Consider the following 25,854-nt stretch of genomic DNA (forward strand, 5'->3'; position numbering starts at 1 on the left):
AGATACAATGAAATGACCCCAAACTTGCACTGCAGTGCTAAAAAATCCAGCTCAAGACCAGCTGGTCATCCAAAGAAAACAAACCATGATTGGCTAGTTTGCTAACTAGCTCTTGACCAGCATAGGGTATGTTTTTTTTTCAGGATGACCAGCTTGTCTTAAGATAGATTTTTTAGCAGTTTGATAATACCGAAGGACATCATCCTTGTATTGCAGCATTAGGAGAATAAAAATAACAATATATTTATATTGCAATTTACTATAAATAATAAAAAAACAGTTCGTTTTGCAACTAAAAAAAAACTTTAAAAGCAGAGTAAAATTCCCCAAACCGTGCACTGGTGAGAGCTTCGGACTGCCCCCTTAATATGTGGGTCGGTGTGTTCTTGCATTCTAGGAAATTCTTTGTACTTTCAGACTACATGCATTTAACATAAGATGGTGTGTATACGTTCATTCAAAAGTAGTTATAAAACACTGAACGTAAATCGATGAAGCGCGGCTAGCTTGATATACTGCCAATGGTTATGGGTGCCAACAGGTAGTCCTTTACAGCGATGCAGGACTTTTATTTTGACAGGTGGTTGTCAGGTGAAACGTCATTGTCTCCTGAGCGGAAGTGTAGTTCTGTGATCTGATTGGCTCCTGAGCGGAGTCCGGTGTAGTGCAGCTGCGGGTGTTTAATGCAGGATCCAGCAGAGCGTTGGAGGTTCAGGAGGTTCTGGGCTGTTTATTGGTTTATCAGTGGAATGTAGGACTGGACATGTCCTCATAGTCAGAGCGCGGGTTGTAGAGATGTTAGCTGCTGTTTAAAATGAAGACTGGATTCTCTGTAGGTGAATAATGGAAGGGTGGTTAGAGTTTCCCCCGGTCTCCAGTAAAGTGTAGCAGCAGAAGATCCAGCTCTGATCAGCAGCAGCAGCAGCTCCACACCTCTGTACTCAGACTGCTCTGCTGGAGCAACACCATCAGCTCACCTGCTGCAGGTATGGAGATGATCCACCCTTCTCCTTCACACTGATCTACACTTAAGGAGCAACACATTTAACATCTCACATAAACAGCTTCATCCAGGAGCTGGAGGATCATCTTCTACTGGTTATCTCTGATCATCACTCTTCTTCTGCCGAATTTTTCAATGGACAGGAGCTTGTTTGTTTACCACATAGATGGAATTGTTGTGACGCCTAAATCTTCAGTCCAACACATATATGTGGTAAATGTTTACTCACTTTAAAATTTCACAAAATCTTAGTTAATATAGGAAGTTTGTTTGGATACATTCATGTAACATCTGGCCCTGCCTCAATTGCTTTTGCTGATTAGCCCCAAAAACACATATCTCTACACCTAATGCTGTCCCGTCCCACCAGAGAAGCAGGCGTTCAAACTGTGCTCTTTTAACATGCTGGATGGTCTCGCTCCTCCTGAGTCTTGCCTCAGTACATTTTATAAATGATTTTGGACCCAGGAAAAACAGCAGCATTTTTGGATGGTGTTCATATGGCTGTGTGTTTGCATAATCCAGTTTTAACCTGCATTAGTGGATTACAGCGTGGTAATGATGTTCACAGACCATTCAGCTCATGCAGTGATTTCTAGTACAGAATCAGTATATCTTGTTTTTAGTGCAGTGCCACCCGAGGGCCTGAAGATTATCAGCATCCAGTACTGACCATCAATTTTGTCCCTTACACGCAGTGATCTTTCGAGATTCTCTGAATCTATTGATAATATTATAGGCTGTAGCTGGAGGTATATCCAAAATATTCACAATTTTATGTTAAGGATATATATTTTTAAATGACCAGATTTTCTAATTCTATGTACTTGTGTGTATAGTGTGTTTATATCGGAATTCTGTATTTATTCCTCCATTAGTGTTTTCTTTATCATGGAAATCATAGGGCCCTAGTGAAGCAGATTTATAATCAGAATGGCTCTGCTGGGGGTAATGTATGATTGAAATAACACTTCTGGCCTCTTTTGTGATACTGATATTTTTTGAATGTCAAACAAACTTTGATATTAGACAAATATAACCTAAGTAAATATAAAAAGCAGTTTTTAAATGATAATTTTATGTATTAAAGGAAAAAAGTATTCAAACCAATCAAGCCCTGTGTGAAAAAGTGTTTGCCCCCTAAAACTAATAACTTGGTTTTGTCACCCTTAGCGGCAACAACTGCAATCAAGCTTTACTGATAACTGCCAATAAGTCTTTGACATCTCTGTGAAGGAATTTTGTTTCACTCTTCTTTACAGAATTGTTTTAATTCAGCCATATTGGAGGGTTTTCCAGCATGAACCTCCTGTTAAAGATCATCCAAAGCATCTCAATCAGACTTTGACTAGGACACTCCAAAACCTTCATTTTATTAAGCCATTCAGAGGGGCACTTGTTTGTGTGCTTTGGATCATTGTCCTGCTGCAGAACCCAAGTACACCTGAGCTTTTTTTTGTGACCTCCTGGATGATTTATTCATGCCCTTTTGGAATAATTTTGGTTTCTTCTGGGAAGATTCACCAGTGTTCCATGTTTTCTCCATTTGTAAATAATAGCTCTCACTGTGGTTCTCTGGAGTCCCAAAGCTTCAGAAATAACTTTGTAACTTGTTCCAGACTGATAGATGAACAATGTCTTTTTGATTTTTTAAAGATTGTGTTGATTTTTGAGATTGTTTAGCTGTTTCATGTGGTCAGACAGGATCTATTTAGGTGATTTCTTGATTCTACAGGTCTGGCGGTAATCAGGCCTGGTTGTGGTTAGTATTTAAATTAAACTCAGCTTTCCAAAAAGTGTGATTAATCACAGTTAATTTATGGGGGGGCTAACACTTTTTCACATAGGGCCAGACTGGTTTGGATAGTTATTTTTCCTTAATAAATGGAATCATCATGTAAAAAGTAATTTGTATATTTACTCAGGTAATATTTGTCTGATATTAAAGTTTGTTTGATAATCTGAAAAATGTAAGTATGACAAATGCAAATGCAAAATAAAAAGAAATCTGTTTTTAGCAGCGTCAGTTCACTGCAGAGCTGAACACAATCAGCCTCTGTAGCCGGGCTACGTCAGTGCGTGATGCATAATCATACAGGCACGTAGCCAGATAGGTTAGGCTAAGGCTCTGCTCTGCATCGCATCTAAAATTTCCTGCGATGAAGCTCAGCTGCCCTCCGGTCCGCGTCTAAAATCTCCCGCGATGAAGCTGAGCGGAGCGGAGCGCAGCCGAGCTGAGTTCCTCGGTTAGGCTCGGCCCCGCTTGGCTTCAGCGGAGGACATTTATGATGCAGGATGAGCGCACCTGACGCTTCCACAAATGATTAAACAGAAGAAATAATTGAGGGATTCGGGTCTAATTCAGTAGTTCGGCTTTCAAATGTCTGATAAACTTTAGACTTCAGCTTGCTCCAAATTGTTCCGGAGAGTTGAGCCGAATAGCAACGGTTGTGCATCTAATCTGTTCCACTACCTCAAGCAGTTTCACTACATACAGTATCTTCCTTATTCTGGCTAAAACACTTTTGTAGTTTATGTTGTATCTAAGGTATTTAGGTTGATATAGTCTATAGGTTTTTTATATTTGACGTAGACATCATGTTTCTTTTATATATATATAAAGGCTTCTTGCCTTTTTTATCCTGGTTGAAGCACTTTTGTTTTGATCTGTTAAATATGTTTACAAAAGAATAAGAGGCTCTGCCTCTGTTGTAATGTAAAGTTATTTATATTGGTAATATGTATATAGGTTATAGGTTTATGTTTGACAGGGATGTCATGTTTTTATTTTGCTATATGCAAATAAAAGTGAGCATTGATTTATTCTGACCATTTTTTATTTCTAAAGTAATATACAGTTTTTGTGAGAGGAGGCTTTAAATTAAAATTTCAGACAGTACTGTACAGATTTCCATTGCAGGAATTCTTAGCAGTTATTCTGAGGCCTTCAAAGTATTTATATTGACATCAAAATGATATCGTATTGACCGAAATTAAGGAATATATCGTGATATAAATTTTGGCCGTATCGTCCAGCACTAAAATGCAGTACTGTATTGTACAACTATGCAGAGTAGAATAATTTAGTTCATATTTTTTCTCAACAAAAGTTTACTCAATATAAAATATTGTAGTTTCAAGCCTAACAATTGGCACACATGTAGAGGAAAATTCATTTTAAATCAGTGGACTTACATGATCATACCCTCTACTTACCCTTCCAGTTCAACCATTTCCCTTTGTCACCCCAGTTTTGAATTGTCCTGCAATGTGTTTAAAACATCTTTTTTCTTTTCTTCCAGACATGAATGTTGTCCAGTTCAAACTCCTGTTCCTAGTGTTGACTTACCTACCTGCTTGAAATTTGCCTTACCTAGTGATATGGTGAAGAAAATGCTACCTAGAAAAATCTCCAGTACGCCAGCATCCTTTCCTACACAAAGTAAAAACAAGGAGAAAACTCACCACTGCTCCGACTGTGGGAAAAGTTTTAATCATCAAAGTCATCTCAAAACACACCAGCGCATTCACACTGGAGAAAAACCGTACCACTGTTCAGAGTGCGGAAAGAGTTTTAGTCGACAGAGCAATCTCACAATGCACCAGCGCATTCACACTGGAGAGAAACCGTATGACTGCTCAGACTGTGGGAAAAGTTTTAATCAGCAGAGTAATCTCAAAATACACCAACGCATTCACAAAGGAGAGAAGCCTTTTTATTGTTCAGCCTGTGGGACAAGTTTTAATCAACAAATTGCACTTCAGCAACACCAGCGCATTCACACAGGAGATAAGCCATACCACTGCTCAGAGTGTGGGAGAAGTTTTAATCGTCAGAGTTCTCTCAAACAACACCATGGCACTCACACTGGACAGAAGCCGTACCACTGCTCAGACTGTGGGAAGAGTTTTACTCAACATGGTGCTCTCAAAATACATCAGCGTATTCACACAGGAGAAAAAACGTATTACTGCTCAGACTGTGGGAAGAGTTTTAATAGACAGACTTCCCTGCAACAGCACCAGCGTATTCACACTGGAGAGACACCATATATCTGTTTAGTGTGTGGAAAGAGTTTTAATCGGCAGACTTCTCTTCAACAACACCAGCGCATTCACACAGGAGAGAAACCATTTCACTGCTCAGACTGTGGAAAGAGTTTTAATCGACAGAGTACTCTCCAACTACACCAGCGTATTCACAAAGGAGAGAAACCATATCACTGCTTAGAATGTGATAAGTGTTTTAATCAGCAGAGGACACTGCAACTACACCTTCGTATTCACACTGGAGAGAAACCTTATCAGTGTTTAGAATGTGGGAAAAGTTTCAATCGGCAGAATTCTCTCCAACAGCACCAGCTTATTCACACAGGAGAAAAGCCCCATCACTGCTCCGACTGCGGTAAACATTTCAGGCATTTAAAGACATTTAAGAGACACAAGTGCCTTAATTGCAGTCACACTACAACCATTACAGATCTCAGCTCAAACACCAAACAAATGGATAACATTTTAATAGAGGAAAATAACTTGGTATAAAATGTATAACATAATGTGTAATGATGTATATTCAACTATATCCAAGACTAGCCAACATCCTGTGTTTTGTAAACCTTTCAGAAAATGCAGTGTGTGGCATTGTAGTGCCACTGAAAGAGCCCATAAACAGGCTCATTAAATAAACCAAGGACTTTCATCCCCAACAATCAATAAGTAATCTTGAAGGCTTACAGGAAGCCATTACCCTAAGATTCCTTTTTTACCCAACTACTGTACGCGTACTGTATCTGTGTTCTCTGCACATCTCCCAAAAAAGTTCAGCCTTTTTCCTAGGTTGTCTAACATGATCACTGTCTGCAGTTCTTTTGTGTGACTTGTTTCTTATGTGTCGTTTAACTATTTTCTGTGCATTCCTGAGCAAACCTTTATCTCAAAGGTTTAAATTTGGTAGGAGATGCCTGTGCTATAGTGAAATGTCAATGTAGAGGGGTCTGTACATAGATTTACACTGTATTCCTACAGAGCATCCAGAAAACCTCCTTTGGGTGCATCTAGTCATCAACTGGTTCCAGTATATATATCCACTTTTGGACTAATGATCTCTCCCAAGTGTCTGAAGTGTTGTTTCAATAGCACATTTTGTTGTTTAGTTTTATGTACTCCTGATCTAAATAAACTGATTAATGTTTTATCTAGCATTGTATTGTGTGAATATGCTGTTTTTTCTGTGAAGCATCAAGGGTCACAAAAGAATATTAAAGATTTCCTAATAGGGAAACTTGGTTGGGCCAGCTGTAGTCTCGGCAGCTGGGACCACAGCCCTTCACAGATGTTTTACCACTTTAATCTCTGGGCGGTGAGGCAACATTGGCCTACCACTCCCTACCTGTTGTTTCTATGATTCCTTGGACCCCAAACTCTTTTCTTCTGAAAAGCTACCTTTGCCTGCCTATTCTGCCAAATGTCTTAAAGGAGCATGTATTAGGAAATTAGTGCAAGCGTGTGAAATAGCTACAGCAGTTTAATTTCAAAACACCACAGAGTTGTCCGTCCTCTAGAATAAAATATCTGTGCTGTAGAATAAAAAAGAGTAACAGTGGCTTCATAGGATTCTCCATTTAAACTTTTGGAGCCATGACCTGTAAAACAGATGAGGTGTTCTGAAATACTGACCGGTCCAGGTTCAGCACTGCAAAGATCCTTTTCGTTGATGAAAATGAAATTAGGAAAGGAATAGTCAGTTTATTTATGTATATGTATATGTTTATTTTAGTATTCACATATAAAATACTTTTTCATGAAACTGCGTACCTGCTCATCATCAAACAGAGATGCATCCATCTCTGAGCTGTTTTAGTTTCATGTCAAATTTGAGGTACATCCTGTTCAATTTCAGTGATCCAGATTTGAGCTTGTTTTGAAGCCCCTACACGCATAAGTGAGAAAACAAGTTAATAACAGACTTTAATTTATAAATGAATTACCAGGATGTTTGATGATGTGATAAACATTTCTTATCAGAATTTCTTCAGCTTGTGTTACTTTTTCCACCTTTCCTTCACATATCTATTTTTACTAATATTTATATTAAATTAAAGTAGTAGTAGTAGAGCTGGGTGATTGATCAATTTTATTGATTAATTCGAATTTACAGTTAAGGACGATGTGTTTTTTATGAAAATCGATTTTCTCTGAGTTTTAATTTTCACCACCAACGCTCCCCTGAGCTTAGCGTTCTCTCTCTCCCTCTCTCCTCTAGATACCCAGGGCACTTCATTTCACGTTTACAGTTCTAATAGGACGTGATATACGTTCCTCACCCAGTAATAAGGGAAAGCCAGCTGTCCCTGGCGTCCTTAGTTTGTTTTCTCCACTCGCTTCCACATGCTTGGCATGCTGCCTTGTTTTTTCCACCTGTTTCGGCCACCGTCCCTTCTCTTTCTTCCCTTTTCTCTTTGAGTTTACCTACTTTTAGATCTCCTGGTCTCTGACTGGATCTGCCAATCACATGGTCTCATGAAGTCCAAAGAATACAGCAGACAGGTCAGGAATAAGGATGTGGAGAGGTTTAAAGCAGGCTTAGGCTATAAAAAAACATCTCACAGAGCATTGTTCAATCCGTTTTCCAGAAATGGAAATGGCACAACTACCAAAACAATGCTGTCCACCTAAATTTAAAGACCGATAAAGGAGGCTACTTCTCTTCAGCAGGGACAGGGAAGATGGTCAGAATGAATGGAAAGATGGATAGAGCCAAATACAGGGCAATCTTGGAAGAAAACCTGTTGGAGTCTGCAAAAGACTTGAGACTGGAAAGGAGGTTCACTTTCCAGCAAGACAACGACCTTAAACATAAAGCCAGAGCTACAGTGGAATGGTTTAAAACAAAACATATGCATGTGTTAGAATATCCCAGTCAAAGTCCAGACCTAAACCCAGTAGAGAACATGTGGCAAGATCTAAAAACTTCTGTTATAGTTTTTTATTTCTAAATTTGTAATTTTCTTTCCACTTCACAATGGTATACCACTTTGTGTTGGTCTTTCACATTTAATTCCAATTAAACATATTTATGTTTGTGGTTGTAATGTGACAAAATATGAAACGTTTAAGGGGTTTGATACTTTTGCAAGCCACTGTAAGTGCAGATGGCACAGCTGCACATGGTGAAGCACATCAGAGGGCCGTCTTTTTCCTTTTATTTCCATTTCTGCCATCTATTGAAGAACAAATTAAATCACAAGTGAATGTTTATTGTTTTGAGAATGCTCATCACAGAGGCTAAAAATATGTAACTTACCATACAGACAAACACCCCAAAGTTACAGCCATCAGTCTGCTTCCACATTTCAGGCCTGGATATTTCCCAGCCAGTTAAAGAGTCATGGTACTAAAAAAACATGTCTGCAAAAACACAAAATATTTGAGAAATTAGTTTGTAAATGTTTGTGATTTGCAGAAATATTCATTAACAATGTAAGCGAAATATAACACCTTAGCATTTCCATGATATCATCCTCAAGCTTGCCCATCTGAGTCATATATCCTATATCTATTAAAAGGTTATCAAAGACCTGTTTTGATTAAACAAACTTGTGCATGAAGTTGGACATGAACAAATATTAAATTTTTAATTTAGGATAACAAGTTTAGGGATAAAATCTAAATATGATCATCACAAAGTGGTTTCCCCACTCAGGTCCAAATGATCCCCTAACAATTCGTGGCCTGGAAACCTTTTCCGCATCCTGTAATACAGAAATATTTTTGAAAAATTACATTTTGATATGAAGTATAAATAATAAAGTATGAACCTTATTTTAATAACAAAAACTGTACCTTAAAAATTTCAGTTTCACTGTCTGGTATGCTTAAATTAGCTTGCCATTCTCTGTACCAGACAACAAACCGGTGTGTTGCAAGAACCACAGTCTATTGTTGGTGTAGGAAAAAAAACATAGTTAAACATAGTAAAAATATAGAAAAACCCTGGAAAGTAGTATTAAAATAAAATGTATTTAAAACAATATAAAATATTTCAGACTTACATCATCAGTAAGCCAGGAAAGCCTAGACTCTGGGAAAACTGGATCTTCAGCGAGATTCTGTGGACAGATGGTCATCAGATCTCTGATATTCAATGTAGCATTGTTAGTGAAGCTGAGATCCTTGTAGAATTTAAAGAGTTTGGTCAAAATAAAAATAAACCAAAGCATTAATGTATAATATAAGTAGAACTATATAAGTAGTAGTATAACTACAGCAACTGTAAAAGTTTAAGTATACAAATATTAAGTCCAAACTAATTACCAAGTTTTCACTCTGTGATGGAAACAATGTGACAGAAAACGTTCTTCCAGGAGAACTGATACCCAGCTAGCCACAAATGTTAATAAGACATAGGATAACATCTAATACTGTTACGCGCCTGCAGGGTAGGCTCTGCCTGTCTCTGTGGCTCTACAGCTGTAAAATTGATTACTGACCTTTCTAAATAAAGATCACTTTTTGCACATTTGAATAAGAATCAAATAACTACTTTTTACATAATTTTACATGTTTACATTTTTTTTTTTTTATAAAAATCATATTAACTGTTAAAAGTTGCCATGAGGCATCCAACCTGGCAGTGTGATAAACATGTATAATAAAAAATATATATAAATGATATGGTACCTTGTATTTCAAATGTGAGTTTTTCACTGGTGCCCATCTGCAGCACAAATCCTTGGTGTATTGATTGTTGATTTATTGTTAACAGATGGAAGTAAAGACGCAGGGGAAACATGAAGTGGATGTCTTTCATCTGACAAAAAGAGTATTTGCTGCATGAGAAATTCCCTGTTTATCTGTTCTGCACAAGAGTTGACCAATGCAGCAAGATCTCTGGTAACCTCAGAGTCCTCAGTAGCTCTTCAGGTTTTATTTTGTTCTTTTGTTGAAACCTGTCATACAGAGAAAATCTATCAATGGTTCCTGTTTCTGGGTGATTGCATGAAAAGCAACTGTCCTTTGTAACTGTGGTCCCAGGTGCAAAACCATTACTTGTGACCCAAGGCAAATGTATTTTCAATTTTTAGCAGTAGTAGCAAGTCATACATCATTTGCCAAAAAAAACCTTTGGTTGGTTCAGTTGTTGACATGTCAGGCCACATGTCCTGCAATGTTCGAAATATACACTGTAGTAGGGTGTCGGGGGCATCTCCGTGGTCACGAGCAGACTCATAGTACACAACAGTGTATGCATCCCGTGAGTAAAACAGCATGTGAACAATGGTTATAAATTGTTAAAGAAAAATACAATCAAGCACAATTATAACAGTAAAACTGAAGGAAATAGAAGCATTAGCAAATATTTTAACACAAAATAATTGTCAGAAACGTATCATAAATTATCCTAGCACAGTTAAAACCATGAATAATGTTGAGTAGTGTAAATATTATGTTACACATAACCAGATATAATTATAAATATTTGTACTGACTATTTTTTTAAGTAAACGTTTTGATATTGAACATTTTTGAGGAAAGAAATCTATTTTTTGTTTTTTTGAAGTTTGACAAACATCCGGTGGTATAGTGTCCTATTTTTGTTTATTTTTTTGTTAACTGTAAATTATATAGTGTTAAGGGCAATGCTAATAATACCGTTTTTGCTTCCAAAACACTTAAGATGGCATCCTCATTACTATTCCTCATCAATGTTCCCTTTGACACAGAAGTGTGGTCCTTTTCTGAGAGACCTTTAATAATCTCTGTCTTGAGAATGGTGTTGTGAACTCTTGTGTGTTCTCCAAGCCATGGTGTGAAGGCTGAGTATGTCAGCATACTGGTAAATGAATTGGTGACAGTGGTGTCCAAGGGGAAATATTTTGACAGTAATTGACTGAAATACTAAAACTCATTTATTTCCATATTAAACACAGAAAAATAACTTTAAAGTTTGCCATCACAACAATGCAATTATTAATTTTATTAGCATCTCCCATCATGTCTTCACGTATACTTGAATGAAATGGCAGTTGTTGGACACTTAGGAAGGTGTACTGCCAAATAGGTGCAAAACATAACAAAAATGAGTTTCAGGCATTCAAAAAATGGTAGTAGGCCTTGATTGCTCCAAGGTATAACTATGAGTATCTGGTATGACAGAAGCTTTTTGTAATCTGCTCTTAAAATTCTGATCTGATTGATTGAAATTCATCTGATAAAAATGTATATGTGTAACACTGTAAACATATTAATATATAAGACATATTAAGATATCTTGACATTTTTATAGCAAATATTTATAAAGTTGAAAAGCATTAAACAAAAAATGTTTCTCACCAGGCACATCAAATGCAATTTTCCAGTGGTATGCTTCGGGAATTGGTTGCTCCTTTGTCGAAAGTTCATAAATATTACGTTCATAAACATAAAGATTTCTATCATCTTAATGACATCAGCAGACCTTTCTGCCAAATGTCTTTTGTGTTCTTAATTTTCGGATACACTTAGTTATATGTCCTCATCCTTTAAATACAAAGCTGTTTTTGCTTTTTAAATGTGTGAATGCTCTTGGAACAAGTACTACATTGCACAAGGTACTCATTTTTACTATGAGTAAAAATGCTTCATGAGACTCTGGCAATGCCTCTGGCCTGCTTGTCTGTCAAAGGTCACACAGGTTCTGAAAAACTGGCACCAATCGACCAGAAAGACTCTCTTCTTCCCAGAAAATTGGAAAAACAGAGCATGTTCTCTTATGAGCAATTCAGATCCCAGCTTGTCACTCATTGACTAAAGGGATTTTCAGTCAGAAGTGGTGGAGGAGCATATGCCACTGCTTTGTTTGTCCTTTCCAAATGCTGGCACTCCATCCCTATGCTTTTTAGTGCAATAGCCACGAGGTCCCAGCCAATGTCTACCTCACAGGACATCGTCTGAGACAGAATGGATTTGCATATGTGAGGTGGCACTCTTGGTCCACGCTGGTCTTTTTGACAAAAACGCCATTATTTATGTCAATGCAAATAATTGGTTGCCTGTTCTTATTAGGTTGCACTGTTTCATGACGTCTTAAATGAGAAATTTTAGAAAAATCAGATTTTGGCAGATTTTATACCGCAGACCATTAAAAGAAGTTTGGTCCTGAGCAGTGGAGTTTTCCTTTTCTGCAGAAATTTCTTCTAAAAACAAAATGAAAACAGGATTAAAATGTTTTAAGAACTACAAATAATATTAGGTTGTAAAAAGGAAAAAAGACACCCAGATTCTTTATCAGCACTACACCTATGTTTGAAATAAAATCAGAAGACAAACACAATTTGCCACAGATTTAACAATCATTCTGTAGTACCAATGGCAAGTCTTTTATAAATTAGTAAATAGAATGCATGAAAGAGTTTAATCATACCATGATTGATAAGGCGTTTCCTAAAGACAGGTGGTCTGTTGACAATTTGCTGGCACTTTTGACAGTGCCAGTTTCTCCATTTTGACACGTCTCACAGAACAGAAGCATGGCATGCAGAATTTGTCTGGAGAAACAGAAAAATGGTATAATATGGCAAATCTGCCAATCTTGGTGTTCTCTGGCAAATGCCAGTTGCCCTGCATGGTGTTGGGCTGTAAGCACAAGCCCCACCTGTGGACACCCCACTCCTCCTGTTCCTCCTTGCTGCTGGGTTGTTACCCTACTACAGCCCACTTAATGTCTCCTGGTGTACTGCCCTGTCTCCTGGTAATCTACTCCATGCTTTGGACACTGTGCTGACAGACACAGTAAACAGTAAAATCCTGGATGAGCTGCACTACCTGAGCAACTTCTGTGGGTTGTAAACGCCGCCTCATGCTACCTGTATGGTAAGAGAACTGACAAAATGCAAAAGTGACCAAAACATCAGCCAGAAAGGATAAGAACAGAGAAAAGGTCTGTGGTCACCACCTGCAGAACCACTCCTTTATAGGGGTTGTCTTGCTAATTGCCTCTCATTTCTACCTGTTGTCTGTTCTAATGGCACAACAGCAGGTGAAACTGATTCACAATCAGTGTTGCTTCTTAACTGGACAGGTTGATTTCACAGAAGTGTGGTTGACTTGGAGTTACATTGTGTTGTTTAAGTGTTTATTTATTTATTTGAGCAGTGTAATAGCATCTCAGTTAGAGAAAGATATTCCTAAAATTATTCATGCAGATCAAACAGGTTTTGTTAAGAGCAGGCAAGGGGCAGATAATGTTAGAAGACTGTTTCATATTATTGACATTGCTTAAAAGGCAGGGACATCCTTTAGTAATATTGTCCATGGATGCAGAGAAGGCGTTTGACAGAATTGAACCTGGTTTTCTTTTTGAGACTATGAAGGCTATGAGCTTCAGAGACACCATTATTACATATGGGAAAACAAAAAACACTCTTTAATGGCCCCAGGTCACAGATTTTGACTAGTCGAGTCATGTCGGAGGCTTTCACACTCTTTCGAAGTTGCAGACAGGGGTGCCCAAGCTTATTCTCCATTGCTATAGAACCATTAGCCATTGCAATCCGCACTGATTTATCTATCACAGGAATGAAAATGGGCACAGAATTGGCACTTTATGCAGACGATCTATTAGTATGTATATCCCAATAAGCCAAATCATTCCCTTCTTTTCTTGCATGCATTGATTGCAGTGCAATTTTAGTGTACAAAATAATGTACTTTTCAATTAATATGACAGAACAGCAGATAAATTTAAATATTAATTATAATGTTCTTATATCTTGGTATTAATATTTGCTTCTCATATTTTACCTAGATTTACTTATATATTCCACTGTATCCCCCTAAAAGTTCCAATAATGTTTTTTATTACATAAAATAATATCTTTATTTTTATGGCAAAAAGGTCCCAAGGGTCAAACCTCTTACTTTCCTTGCTCCTTATTCTAAAGGTGGTCTAAATCTTCCAAATTTCAGAATCTATTACTTGGCCTCCAAATTCTGCATTCTGTGGATGTGAATCTTTTTTTTAAAGGGTATAATAATGTGGATTTCTATAGAACATAAAGCATTAGATCTATCTGACCTCTATATCAACAATGTATTCGCCAACTTTGGTGAACTATCCGAGTTCTATGGTTTACACAGACATGATCACTTATTAGAAGCCAAACATTAGGGATATATTTACCAAAAAAACAGGAAACTTTACTTGAAAAGTGTCTGTTGGATCCCAAACATATGTCTACTAATTACTATTATACTCCATACAGGTTGAATAAACTCAACAATGGTATCTCTGACCAGTGTCAAGGGTGTAAAGCATTTGTAGGGGATCTTGTTCATATGCTTTGAAATTGTGCACATTTTCAGAACTACAGAAGGAGTGTGATGACAATAACCTCAGAGTTATGTGTGAATTCCATCTGGATTTTGGGTGATGAAACATGTTTAAGTGAAGGGTGTTCTGTTCACTTACCACCATAAACTTGTACTTATATGCAATAAAAAGGCATTGTAAGATCTAGCTGCTGTTTTATTTATTCAAATTCCTGCTCCATGGAAAAAATGGGCTGGATTTAGGCATGAAACTCCCGGGCTGAAAAAGGAGCCCACTCCGGATCTGGGTTGCTACATTCATTCAGGCTTAAAAAAAGACAATATTGTAAGTAATCCAAAGTAATCAGATTACGTTACTCACTTGAAATAATGTAACTGATTACGTCACAAATTACATTTTGAGTGATGTAATCAGTAATCTGTAAGGGATTACATTTTAAAAGTAACCTTCCCAACACTGTCTACCTGTTCGTGATCTGTTATTTAGTATACCAGTGATAACTTTCTTTTTCAGGACATTCCAAATGGTTGTAATGGCTGTGGCTAATATTTGTGCAATGGTTCTTATTGATTTGTTATCTTCTCCCAGCTTCACAGTTGCTTGTTTTTCACTCATTGTCAGCTCTGGTTGTCATAATGATTATGCCTCTAACTAAAACCCTGACACTGAGTGTAGACATTTAGAACTATTTATTTTTTTGCATAATCAATTTATATGGCCAACAAAACACACCTGAGAGTCACGTTTTAATATATTTGCTCATAAGTAAAATGGTTGGGTTCAGAGAAAGAGTGTCTTCTAAACTCTGTATCAGATCCAAAAGTAAATATCTGGGAATAAAGGATGAACTTTTTATATTTTGTCTCATATTCATCTGTTTAATGTCAAACCCAAATGTTTTCAGTCTACAGCAGGAAAAAAGGGATTGGCCTTACTGTTCCATTACTTTTGGAGGGTACTGTGTACCTTAAGCATTTTTGATCATGTTAAGAGCAAGTTTCTATTTAAGTAAGTAATATAAGTAATATTCCTTATATATTTTCAGCAATATATAGTTCTGATCAGTATTTTGCCTGGGGCCTGGCTATAAAGCTGTAGTCTAATTTTTACTTTAGTGCCAGATTTTGTTTATTGTATCAAATGTGTTTATTAGTTGAAATTTGAGAGGTTGTGCTACTCATTGATATGCACGAATATGCATTTCATGTATGTTTCATAAGATTTTTTTTCCCTGGGTGCAATTACACAATCTTAGTTTACTGTTATTATTTGCAGGTGTGATGCAAAGTGTACATATTAAATCTAAATAAATAAAGTTAAAGTTATCTACTCTTTTACCCTTCCCAGATATTGTTCTGCTGAGAGTAGATTTCTAATATGGTGTTTACATTATCAAAATATCCTACCTGTTCTTTAATTTCCTTTAAATATATACAATGGTATAACAGCTCTTAAGAACACTGGATGTGTATGTTTCTGTTGGCATCATGGATTTATTCTTATATTAAAATGAGTTGTGCAAAAAAATATATAAATTTATTATAGTAGAATTGTGGATTAATGTGGCGAAACCCCTTACTGTCAGGTCAGGAGTGCCTTTCCTGATAATGATTAATCTGAGCAATGAATGAATAATAAAATGTTAGGGCCATTCTTCCAAATTAAACTTTTTATTATTATTTTTTTTATCTCTGGATCTAATAACACATATTTATCTATTCAAAACATGCATACCTGTCAAGTTTTGGACTTAAAAATAAGGGATTTTTTCCGCCGCCCCAACAGCCCAAACGAGGGGGGGGGGGGGGGGGAAAAAATATATATATATATATATATATATATATATTTTTTTTTTTTTTTTTTTTTTTTATTTAATAGATTTAAAATTGAAATTGAAGGGTGCACAAATTTACAAAAAGGACATGGATCAGATATATTCCATAAGTAAATAATAGTCCTAAGGGGCCTACACAATTAATAATCTTTCATTAATACTTCTTTCTATCGTTCAGTCCACTCCTGATCAGTTCAGTTAATTTCAGCCCTCTCCACATTTTCTCTCTCTCCAGCTCAACCATCTCTTCTACCCCTTCTAAATAATACATTACATTACATTATAATACATTACCACAATACTTGAGATTTAAACAAATTCTAACAAACCCTAAAACTAGCCCTGAACTAATAGAGTTTGGAAATGATAGTTATTGGCTGATCAGGCACATCAGGGCAGGACATTATATATATATATATATATATGTAGATTTTTCTCAAACCCTGAATATCTATCTAGCTAATTCTAAAGTTAAGCTAACTGAGTCACAAGCTGTATTTTATTAAACACACAGTGGGTTTAATTTATGTTTTGATTCAGAGAAGAGTCTTTTTAACCAGCTATCAGAAACAATCTCATCACAGTTTACATGGTTAATTACCTTTCTTTTAGAAAAATCTCCGTATATCCAGATTAGTTTTAACGACAGCTGCTCCGACTAGCTGCCTGAACTCACAGCGAGGGGAGGGGCGGGGCTTCCCGCACACTAAACTGCGCTCCGCAAAACCAGCTAGCTGATTGGCTGTTTCTCCTGAAAGGCGGGACTTTCTACTTGAACCGGCACCACGATTGGTTAAGAGACACACAGCGGTCAGTGCATTGTCGCCTGTGGCCTATATATTTTTGTATTTAGTATAATACGGGAAATTTACGGGAAAATACTAATACGGGAGGACGGCGGGAAAGAGGAGTAAAATACGGTAGTTTCCCGGCCAAAACGGGAGACTTGACAGGTATGAACATGTACAGGTCAAACTCAGGCATTTTTACTTAAGGTTTCTAATCAAAAGATGGTTACATTTTTCTCATTCCTGCTACCAAAACTAATGTGACATCTAAAAAGCATGTTTAAAAGCAAGTCCACTAATTCATTTGATCTCAAGAAAGTGTTTATTTAAAATAAATGGTTGACTGCATGTTTAAATAATTGATATATATGACAAAAACACTTTACATGCATGCACATTATATTTTTCTAAAATATGCAAAACCATGTTTTCAAGAAGATCTAAACCTGAAATTGATAAAAAAAATGATCATGCAATTTATAAAACATGAATAAATGATGAACCAAACATAATTGGAAAAAGTGTTTTACACTAACTAATATTCACATTAATTCCTCTTACTGGAACTAACCTCTGTTACTGGCACTTATTCCTGTAGTTTTTATGTTATGAGTAACAGGACTGAAAGTAACAGGAATGAGTTTTTAACATAGAATTAGCAAAAACATGACAAACAGCTAAATGGCAGCTATCCTAAAAGCATTAAGACACTGAGCACATTCTAGTGATTTTCCCAAAATTCATATTTAAAAAATAAACAAATAAGATCTAAGAATTAATTTAGGTAACAAGGCAGAGTGTTGAGATTGACGTCCTCAGTCATAGTTACAATAAGATCAAATATACAGAAAAACTAATGAGGGAACTTAATTTTGGTCTTACCATGGTATTCAGACGAACCAACTGAACTAACTTCCTGTTGTAGATTGAGTGAGTAAAACCCAGGGACACAACTAAAATGTGTATTTTTAAAGCATAGATAGGATTTGGAGTCACACAGCAATGCAAAAAAATCTCTGAAGGATTTTAATAATTATATTAATAATTATATCATGGTAAAGTTTATAGTTAGAGAGTGGAGACATCTATTTTTAGTGTTCCATGTAGTTTTTATTAATGTTTTACCTTTGAAATTAGGTCAATTTACATGGCACGATGCTTAATAATAAAATGTATTTTAAAGTTATTTTATGTGCACTTTAATACATGTAATTTCCTGGGGACATAAATGGCACAGATTCTGTGGAATATGCCATTAGGTTTAAGAACAATTCCAGGATTGTATGAGTTGGTTTGCCACCAGTGGACTTTTCTCTTTAAAATTCCATATATAGTTCCATATAAAGTCTTAATAATTAATTTGAACTTTCAATGAATTTAGGATACTTTCATGGTATAGCTTTTGTATTAATAGTAAAGTACTTCTTATATCACAAATAAATACATTCTTACATTAGAGAGTAACACTGAAGGTAAGCTCCACAGCGCTGCAGGACTTTTATTTTGACCGCTCGTTTCCAGATGAAACGTCATTGTCTCCTGAGCGGAAGTGTAGTTCTGTGATCTGATTGGCTCCTGAGCGGAGTTCCGGTGTAGTGCAGCTGCGGGTGTTTAATGCAGGATCCAGCAGAGCGTTGGAGGTTCAGGAGGTTCTGGGCTGTTTATTGGTTTATCAGTGGAATGTAGGACTGGACATGTCCTCATAGTCAGAGCGCGGGTTGTGAAGATGTTAGCTGCTGTTTAAAATGAAGACTGGATTCTCTGTAGGTGAATAATGGAAGGGTGGTTAGAGTTTCCCCCGGTCTCCAGTAAAGTGTAGCAGTAGAAGATCCAGCTCTGATCAGCAGCAGCAGCTCCACATCTCTGTACTCAGACTGCTCTGCTGGAGGAACACCATCAGCTCACCTGCTGCAGGTATGGAGATGATCCACCCTTCTCCTTCACACTGATCTACACTTAAGGAGCAACACATTTAACATCTCACATAAACAGCTTCATCCAGGAGCTGGAGGATCATCTTCTACTGGTTATCTCTGATCATCACTCTTGTTCTGCTTTATTTAAAATGGAGAGGAGATTCAGCAGCTTCTTATTTACCCAGACCATTGTTTAATTGGAATAATAAATGTCTTGTCTGGTGGGTTAAAGGATTAAATTGTGGTGCTGTTTTTCAGGCTAACTGTAGAGAACTTTCCTTTATAGTCATGTGTTTTTCCAAGTCAGAATATGTTTACATAACATATATCTTTGTGATCCATGAGTAAACAGTTTGTAAATGTAGTGGGTGTAGAAACATGCAGATAATCCACAGTGTGTGAATTAATGTGAAGTTATTTTTTTAATTCACAATGGTTCAAGTGATGGCTAAAAATGTTATCTTTTGGTTAAGAAGCACATTATACAATTTACAGAAAGACAGAAGCCATTTAAGGTAAGGTCACAGTCCCTACTGTCAGACATAGTGGAGGTTAAAAAATCTTGGATGTTTGCTGATTGTGGCACTGTAGACCTTGACTGCATTATGAGTACCAAAGAATTTTGGAGCACAATATGGTGCCAAGTAGGGGTGTCACGATTCTCTAAATCCTCGATTCGATTTCATTTTCAATTTGAGGGTCACGATTCGATTCGATTCTCGATTTTCTTGTTTTTTTTTCTTGTTATTATTTTATGCCTCATAAAATTTAAATATATTTATTATTATAAATATTATAAATATTATTATTATTTATTAAGATATATATGGTAATGCCATCTAGTGACTTATTTTGGTAGCAACAGTGTGCACTATTAAAACAAGCAGTTTATCAGAGCTGTGTGTGGATGGATGGTGAAACTGCTCACTTACATGAAGCTGCAGTTCTTCATCCAACCACTAGTCGGAGCTGCAGTCGCAGCTCACTACTTCAGTACAGCCCAGCCACGGGCTACAGAGCTCAGCCAGTCCGTTTTTACTGTTTCTGTAAACAAATAAAGGTTTTAACCCCACTAACCGGATAATACAGCTCACTACAGTTCATCTTTCAGCCCAAGCAGCTAACAGCAGCAGGTTAGAACAGCCGACACGGAGTCACTGCTCAGATTACATTATAAACAGGTCAGTTAGCGCGCTGCTAACCTCAGGATGTTTATAACTACGGAGTTTAGTGGACACACCACGGCCGCCAGGTAAGTCTTTTAAAGGCTACTGAAGACTATTAAAGGCTATTAGAGGTTATTGAAAGCATTATTGGGGGGCAGAAATCAGTACAGGCTGGTTAGATAAGTGATGTGGTGAAACTGTGACTAGCGCTGTCACAGTGATGTTTATTAACGTCATTAAAACAGATTTTGTCAGGTATTGTCTTATAAATATTTACACATAACTTATATCTCTCCTGAAAAGCTTTTATTTTAGTCAGAAACACGCTTGTGTTTACTTTATCTGAGAGAAAAATGTTTTTTTAATTCAGTGGAAAGCAACAGGTGTAGTCAATTATAAGTTTAAGATTTTTAATCCACCTCACTGTGATCTATAGTCAGTGTTCTCAAGTCACACTGACACACGCATTTCAGCGAGTTCACACGCTCTCACCTGCGCGCACCCACCCCTCCGTTAGATACAGATACAAAACCTGCGCGCCCAACCCCCGCCCCCCCTCCCCCGTTGGACAGATAAAAAACAGTGATCACACTCCCGCCGACACTCAAAACTTGAGAGCCCTGTCTATATTTCTATAAATCCGTTTTCAGTTTCTCCTCCGTGGTTGAAAGGCAGCTGTCTCTCACACAGCAGAACTGAAAACGGGGCTGCGCTATTAAATGAATAGGATGCGCTGTGTTGGTGCCGCGCCATTTGCGTAGCGCGCTGCGCTATTTGCGTAGCGCGCGGGAGGGATCGTCGATCCTCTTTTTGACTTCGATACTCGAGACCATGACCTCATTTCGATTCGATTTCGATAAAATATCGAGATCGTGACACCCCTAGTGCCAAGTCATAAAGCTGGGTCTCAATGCTGATGAGTGGTCGGCACTATGATCCGAGGATTGCGGCTTCATGCTGCTATAGCCGTCAGCAGCCAGAGTCCCTGATGGAGCTCTCTTTTTACATCACTCCTAAAGTAATGTTGTTCAGCAAAAGGTATCAGAGACGAGTCCTCCGAACGCACTGGCTGCTCGGTGATGCTACATAAGCAGCAGCAGCAGTTGTAAAAGAGACAGTGACTGGCTTTACATGTGTCAGAGGAGGCATGTGCTAGTCTATACCCTCCTGGTGTTAGGCCATTACTAGGCGTGAGTGGGTCAGGTAATCTGCATAGCAAAAAAAGAGATAAAATTTATAATTAAAAATAGAAAACTGGGTCACAGAGATCATGGGATCAGGTTCAGCATAACTTCTGAAAGCACCCAATACTTTAGGCCAAAGTGCTGTAGATGTTTGAAGTGGCCAGCAATAACCCCAGATCTAAATCCTGTAAAACACCTGTAGAGATATCAGAACAGAGAATGCACCTTAACATCTGGGAGACCTGGAACAGCTGGCAACAAAAGTATGATATTCAGAATGTGTTTCAAGAAACCGTTTCCAAAGTGTGAGCTACCAAATATTTACCTAAGGGTTGCTTGATATATATTTTTTCTTTTCCAGTAGGGTATTCGCTTTCATGTACACTTCTGTCCCAACTCCTACCCCACTCTCTTCCAACCCATAAAGGAGTCATTCATGTCAAGAAGCAGGTAAGTGAACACTATGGCGTCACATCAATGTCAAAAATCGGGGGCACAAAAAAACAACAGGTGAAAAAATATTAACTAGTTTGTTTTAACATTTTGTGTGTGTAAATTAACTTCTTAAGTTTTTCCTCTCGGGTGTTTTTTTCCCTCTCGGTTTACAGTTCTCCTCTCGTGCCATGCAAATTACCTGCGGCTGCTGTTTTTGCTCAGGTGAGTTTTTTGTGCTTTAGTTCTGAAAGGGGTGGTTTTGACAGTTTGTGGGCGGGGTCAGGGACAGCTCCCTCAGCGAATACTATTGGCTGATATCTCCAGGGTTTGTGAGGGACCGCCTACTATCAACAGCGAGAGGAGGGCGGAGAAAGAAGGACGGCAGGAGAGTTAGCTAACTGGCTATGCTAACATCCAAACAACCCCCTTTCCAGCGCGCCAGCTCTGTCTGCCCGGGTATAGTGCCTGGAGCTCCCGGCTCTCACCTGGAGCATTCGGCGCGCCAGCTCTGTCTGCCCGGATATAGTGCTTGAAGCGCCCAGCTCTCGTCGCTCCAGGCGCTAACCCGGGCAGACAGAGCCGGAGAGCGGGTTGTTTGGATGTTAGCTCGAGAGAGATATTCTGTTCAGCGAGCACACGATTCCCTTTTTTTTTTTGCTCGTCAGTTTCACATTTGTGCTCACGAGAAGTTAATTTACACACTCAAAATGTTAAAACACGCTGGTTAATTTTTTTCACCTGTTATTTTTGCGCTCCTGATTTTTGCCATGTATGTGCCACAATTGAACACTTCATAATTTCTTTATGGCGTATAAAGTCTGTGGGAGCCAGGGGGTAGTATCAGACCAGCTAATACCATCACACTTACTGCCATAGATAAACATCACTGTAATTTTATTGGAAAATTAAAAAATAAGTTGATGTAGCAAAGTGTTTTAGAAAGGTTCTGACTATTTGTACACTATAAAATTTAAGTCAAAACCTTCCTCCTCCTGCAGGTTCTACAGCTGTATCTTTTATTATAGACTTACTGCTCAGACTCTATTCCCATGTACATCTACCATAAATACAACAAATGTGACACACCAAACTTGCGTGTTTCAATGTGTCATTTCCACTACATAATTGGATAACTTGGTTCTTCACCTACCCGCTTCCCAAGGTTTTGTGGCATTGGAAAAACATCAAAAGTAACTCCCAGCATAAAGTACACTCTCATCCATCACCCTTCACTCTCACCAAGTGATTTTCCACTTCGGTGCACTCCAGTCTCATCCATTGTTCCTGTTTCTTTTTTTTTTGACTGTAGTTGTGCATTAATCCTTTTCTCACTCAGAAATAAAACTACCATTTTTTTCCTCCTATGGTTGATGTGACCTTACTGAATACTGCCAGTAAATCACCTGTTCCTTGCCCTTCCATTTTGCAAATTGATTCCATGTTCCTGCTGTTTTAATCTGTCTGCCATTCGGGTTTACTGTTAAACTTAAACTTTAGTGAAGCTACAAGCCTAGGCATTTGTACATTTTTTGAGGAAAAAGTTTTCCACCCCTAAACTAGTACGCTTCTGTATTTTTCAATGAGCTTATCATTTCTTTTCTTTGTTTTGTTTTGTAGAAATGAATGCCATCCTGTTCCAAGTCTTCTCCTGTGCCTAGTGATAACTTTTCTTCCTGGTGTTCTGAAATTGTTAAGCTGCTGAAAGAGGGAAAAGAAATCATGGAATCCAGTGAAATGTCTGATACTCTGCAAGTATGCTCTCCTACACCTTGTGAGCAAAGGCAGAAAAATACAGACAAGAAGAAAACACATCACTGCTCAGAATGTGGGAAGAGTTTCAATCGACAGAAGACTCTCCAAATACATCAGCTCATTCACACTGGAGAAAAACCATATCAGTGCTCAGTGTGTGGCAAGAGGTTTAACCGTCAGAGTAATCTCAACACACACCAGCGTATTCACACTGGAGAGAGACCGTATCACTGCTCAGTGTGTGGAAAAAGTTTTAATCATCAGACTCACCTCAATCAACACCGCCGCATTCACACCGGAGAGAAACCCTATTCCTGCTCAGAGTGTGGGAAAAGTTTTAAACGACAAAGTAATCTCAGTACACACTTGCGCATTCATACTGGAGAGAAACCCTTTCATTGCTTAGAGTGTGGAAAAAGTTTTAAACATCAGACGTATCTCAGCACACACCTGCGCATTCACACTGGAGAGAAACCTTATCTTTGCCCAGACTGTGGAAAGAGTTTTACTCATCAGAGCCATCTCCTAAGACACCAGCGCATTCACACTGGAGAAAGGCCTTATCAGTGCTCAGAGTGTGGGAAAAGTTTTTCTCAAGAGAGTAGTCTCCAACAACACCAGCGCATTCACACTGGAGAAAAACCATATTACTGCTCAGACTGTGGAAAAAGCTTCAGACATTCAAACAGATTTAAGAGGCACAAGTGCAGAGAAGTCACAGAGATAGACAGTGTCACACCTAAAACCATTCCACCTCCCAACCCAGACTTCGAAAACATAGATAACTTGTTCATTAAGACAGAAAAGTGTTACTTTCAATGTTCTCCCAACCAAGATCCTATAGTAGACCATTGTGATCCTGTCTATCAATAATATCTATCATAAGATATTGTGATCCTGTCAATCCTTACAAAAGGGAAGTTGTCGGGCAAGTTGGCAGCTATTTGATTGGGCCTTGGCAAAATAAAACACTGATTACCAACAAAATTTGTTTTGTTGGTGGCTATGAATAGTCCACTCAGTAGCCTTTTGTTAAGATTTGAAGGACAAACAGTTATTGTGGGATTTTTCAACTCAAAGAACAATAACTGTTAAATAGCTGCAAATTGCGGTGAAAAACAAATAATTACAAGGTTTATTAAATGTACAGACCCAATATCATGTTTCAAGTTTTGTCCGGTTGTCTAGCACTACAGTACAGAGTTACTTTCAATACATACCATTTAAAATTGTGTGTGCAGAACAGTTATGTTAATCATGTATCTATACTAATACGCTGAAATGGTAGTATGGACTTCTAGCTTGGGGAGAAGGGATGCAGTGGCCGAAGAATAAACCATATAACCACACTGTACAAATCTCAGGTGTTGTTTGCTTGTATGTATTTATATGTATATATTTTGTTTCTTTTGGTTTTAGTATAAATGGTTGAGTGCCTCCTTTTCTGTCTGCTTGCATTATTTTCAATAAAATTTTAAATTAATGTAGTGTTGTTTTCTATATATATACTCACTCATAAGATTTTACCATTAAAGCTAAGATGCCTAGTGTAAGTAAATGATGTGATTCTGAAAAATAAATGTGGTCTAATTTTTTTGAACTTTGACATCAATAAGCTTATGAAATTATAGTTATATGATTATAGACCGTTTCAGAGGAGTATTTATGAGTGTAGGAAGTGACGTAGCTGTTCCTAGAACACTTCTGTTTAGCGGTAAACAGCGTTCAAAACAGTGGACGTAACTTTTTAATTTAACATGAATGCAAACTTCACCTAATCTGAGAGTCACAAACATTGAAAATCAGGTCAAATTGTTCTTTAAACAAGCAAACTATGGAGGACCAAAAATTACACAAGTATAAATTAACACACATAAAAATATAAATATATTGTATAAATGTATAAATATATAAATAAATAAATGAATGTTGAAATTAATAAATATATAAATAAATGCACATATAAATAAATAAATACATGCACAAATAATTGTATAGGTAAATAAATTAATAAATACATTTCTTATTATATATATTTATTTATTCATTTATATGTGCATTTATTTATGTCATCATGTATTTATTTATTCATTTATTTATTTCAACATTTATTTATATATACTTATGTCATTTTTGGTCCTCCATAGTAAACACGCCTGCTTTCGTTTTTCACACTGCTAACCTGCCATGCAGTTACAGTGTCCGCTCACAACTTCTCCCTCCTTCTTATCTATAAACCATGCAGAGTACGTGTTGGATAGCGTTTGACTTGCTCCAACCTCACCATACAATATAGTGATGCTTCTCTACTATAAGAACAAGTATTTCCAACTTTTCCACTGAGAAACTAATTATATGCACCCAAACTGCTGTACGCTTTCACTGCCTCCGTTTCAACAAGGTAGTGATCAGATCTGGGTAGGTCACCTCTGGCAAGCGTTTTAAATCAGGAAAAATACTTCCCTCT

At 37.5% G+C, this 25,854-nt stretch overlaps 1 protein-coding gene across 7 annotated transcripts; it reads left to right on the forward strand.

The window, feature by feature from the left end:
- The first annotated feature begins 651 nt into the window (after positions 1–651).
- LOC103032840 (zinc finger protein 239) lies at positions 652–24,870 on the forward strand. 7 transcript variants are annotated; one of them, XM_049479415.1, is made up of 4 exons: positions 18,500–18,848; positions 21,562–21,650; positions 21,809–21,857; positions 23,253–24,870. In XM_049479415.1, exon 4 carries the CDS (start codon positions 23,259–23,261, stop codon positions 24,258–24,260), a length of 1,002 nt encoding a protein of 333 aa, XP_049335372.1. In that variant the 5' UTR covers positions 18,500–18,848; positions 21,562–21,650; positions 21,809–21,857; positions 23,253–23,258; the 3' UTR covers positions 24,261–24,870. The 7 variants fall into 7 exon arrangements, with proteins under 7 accessions (XP_049335373.1, XP_049335374.1, XP_049335370.1 ...); XM_049479416.1 differs by lacking the exons at positions 18,500–18,848; positions 21,809–21,857 and adding an exon at positions 652–986; XM_049479417.1 differs by lacking the exons at positions 18,500–18,848; positions 21,809–21,857 and adding an exon at positions 652–986 and having other exon boundaries at positions 21,565–21,650.
- The last annotated feature ends 984 nt before the right edge of the window (positions 24,871–25,854 follow it).

This window comes from Astyanax mexicanus, chromosome 5, assembly GCF_023375975.1.
Source record: "Astyanax mexicanus isolate ESR-SI-001 chromosome 5, AstMex3_surface, whole genome shotgun sequence".
In the NCBI taxonomy this organism is placed as follows: domain Eukaryota; kingdom Metazoa; phylum Chordata; class Actinopteri; order Characiformes; family Acestrorhamphidae; genus Astyanax; species Astyanax mexicanus.

What these genes read in the sequence shown, in the direction of transcription:
- LOC103032840 (XM_049479413.1), top strand. Translation starts at nt 4,385, where the DNA reads ATGGTGAAGAAAATGCTACCTAGAAAAATCTCCAGTACGCCAGCATCC.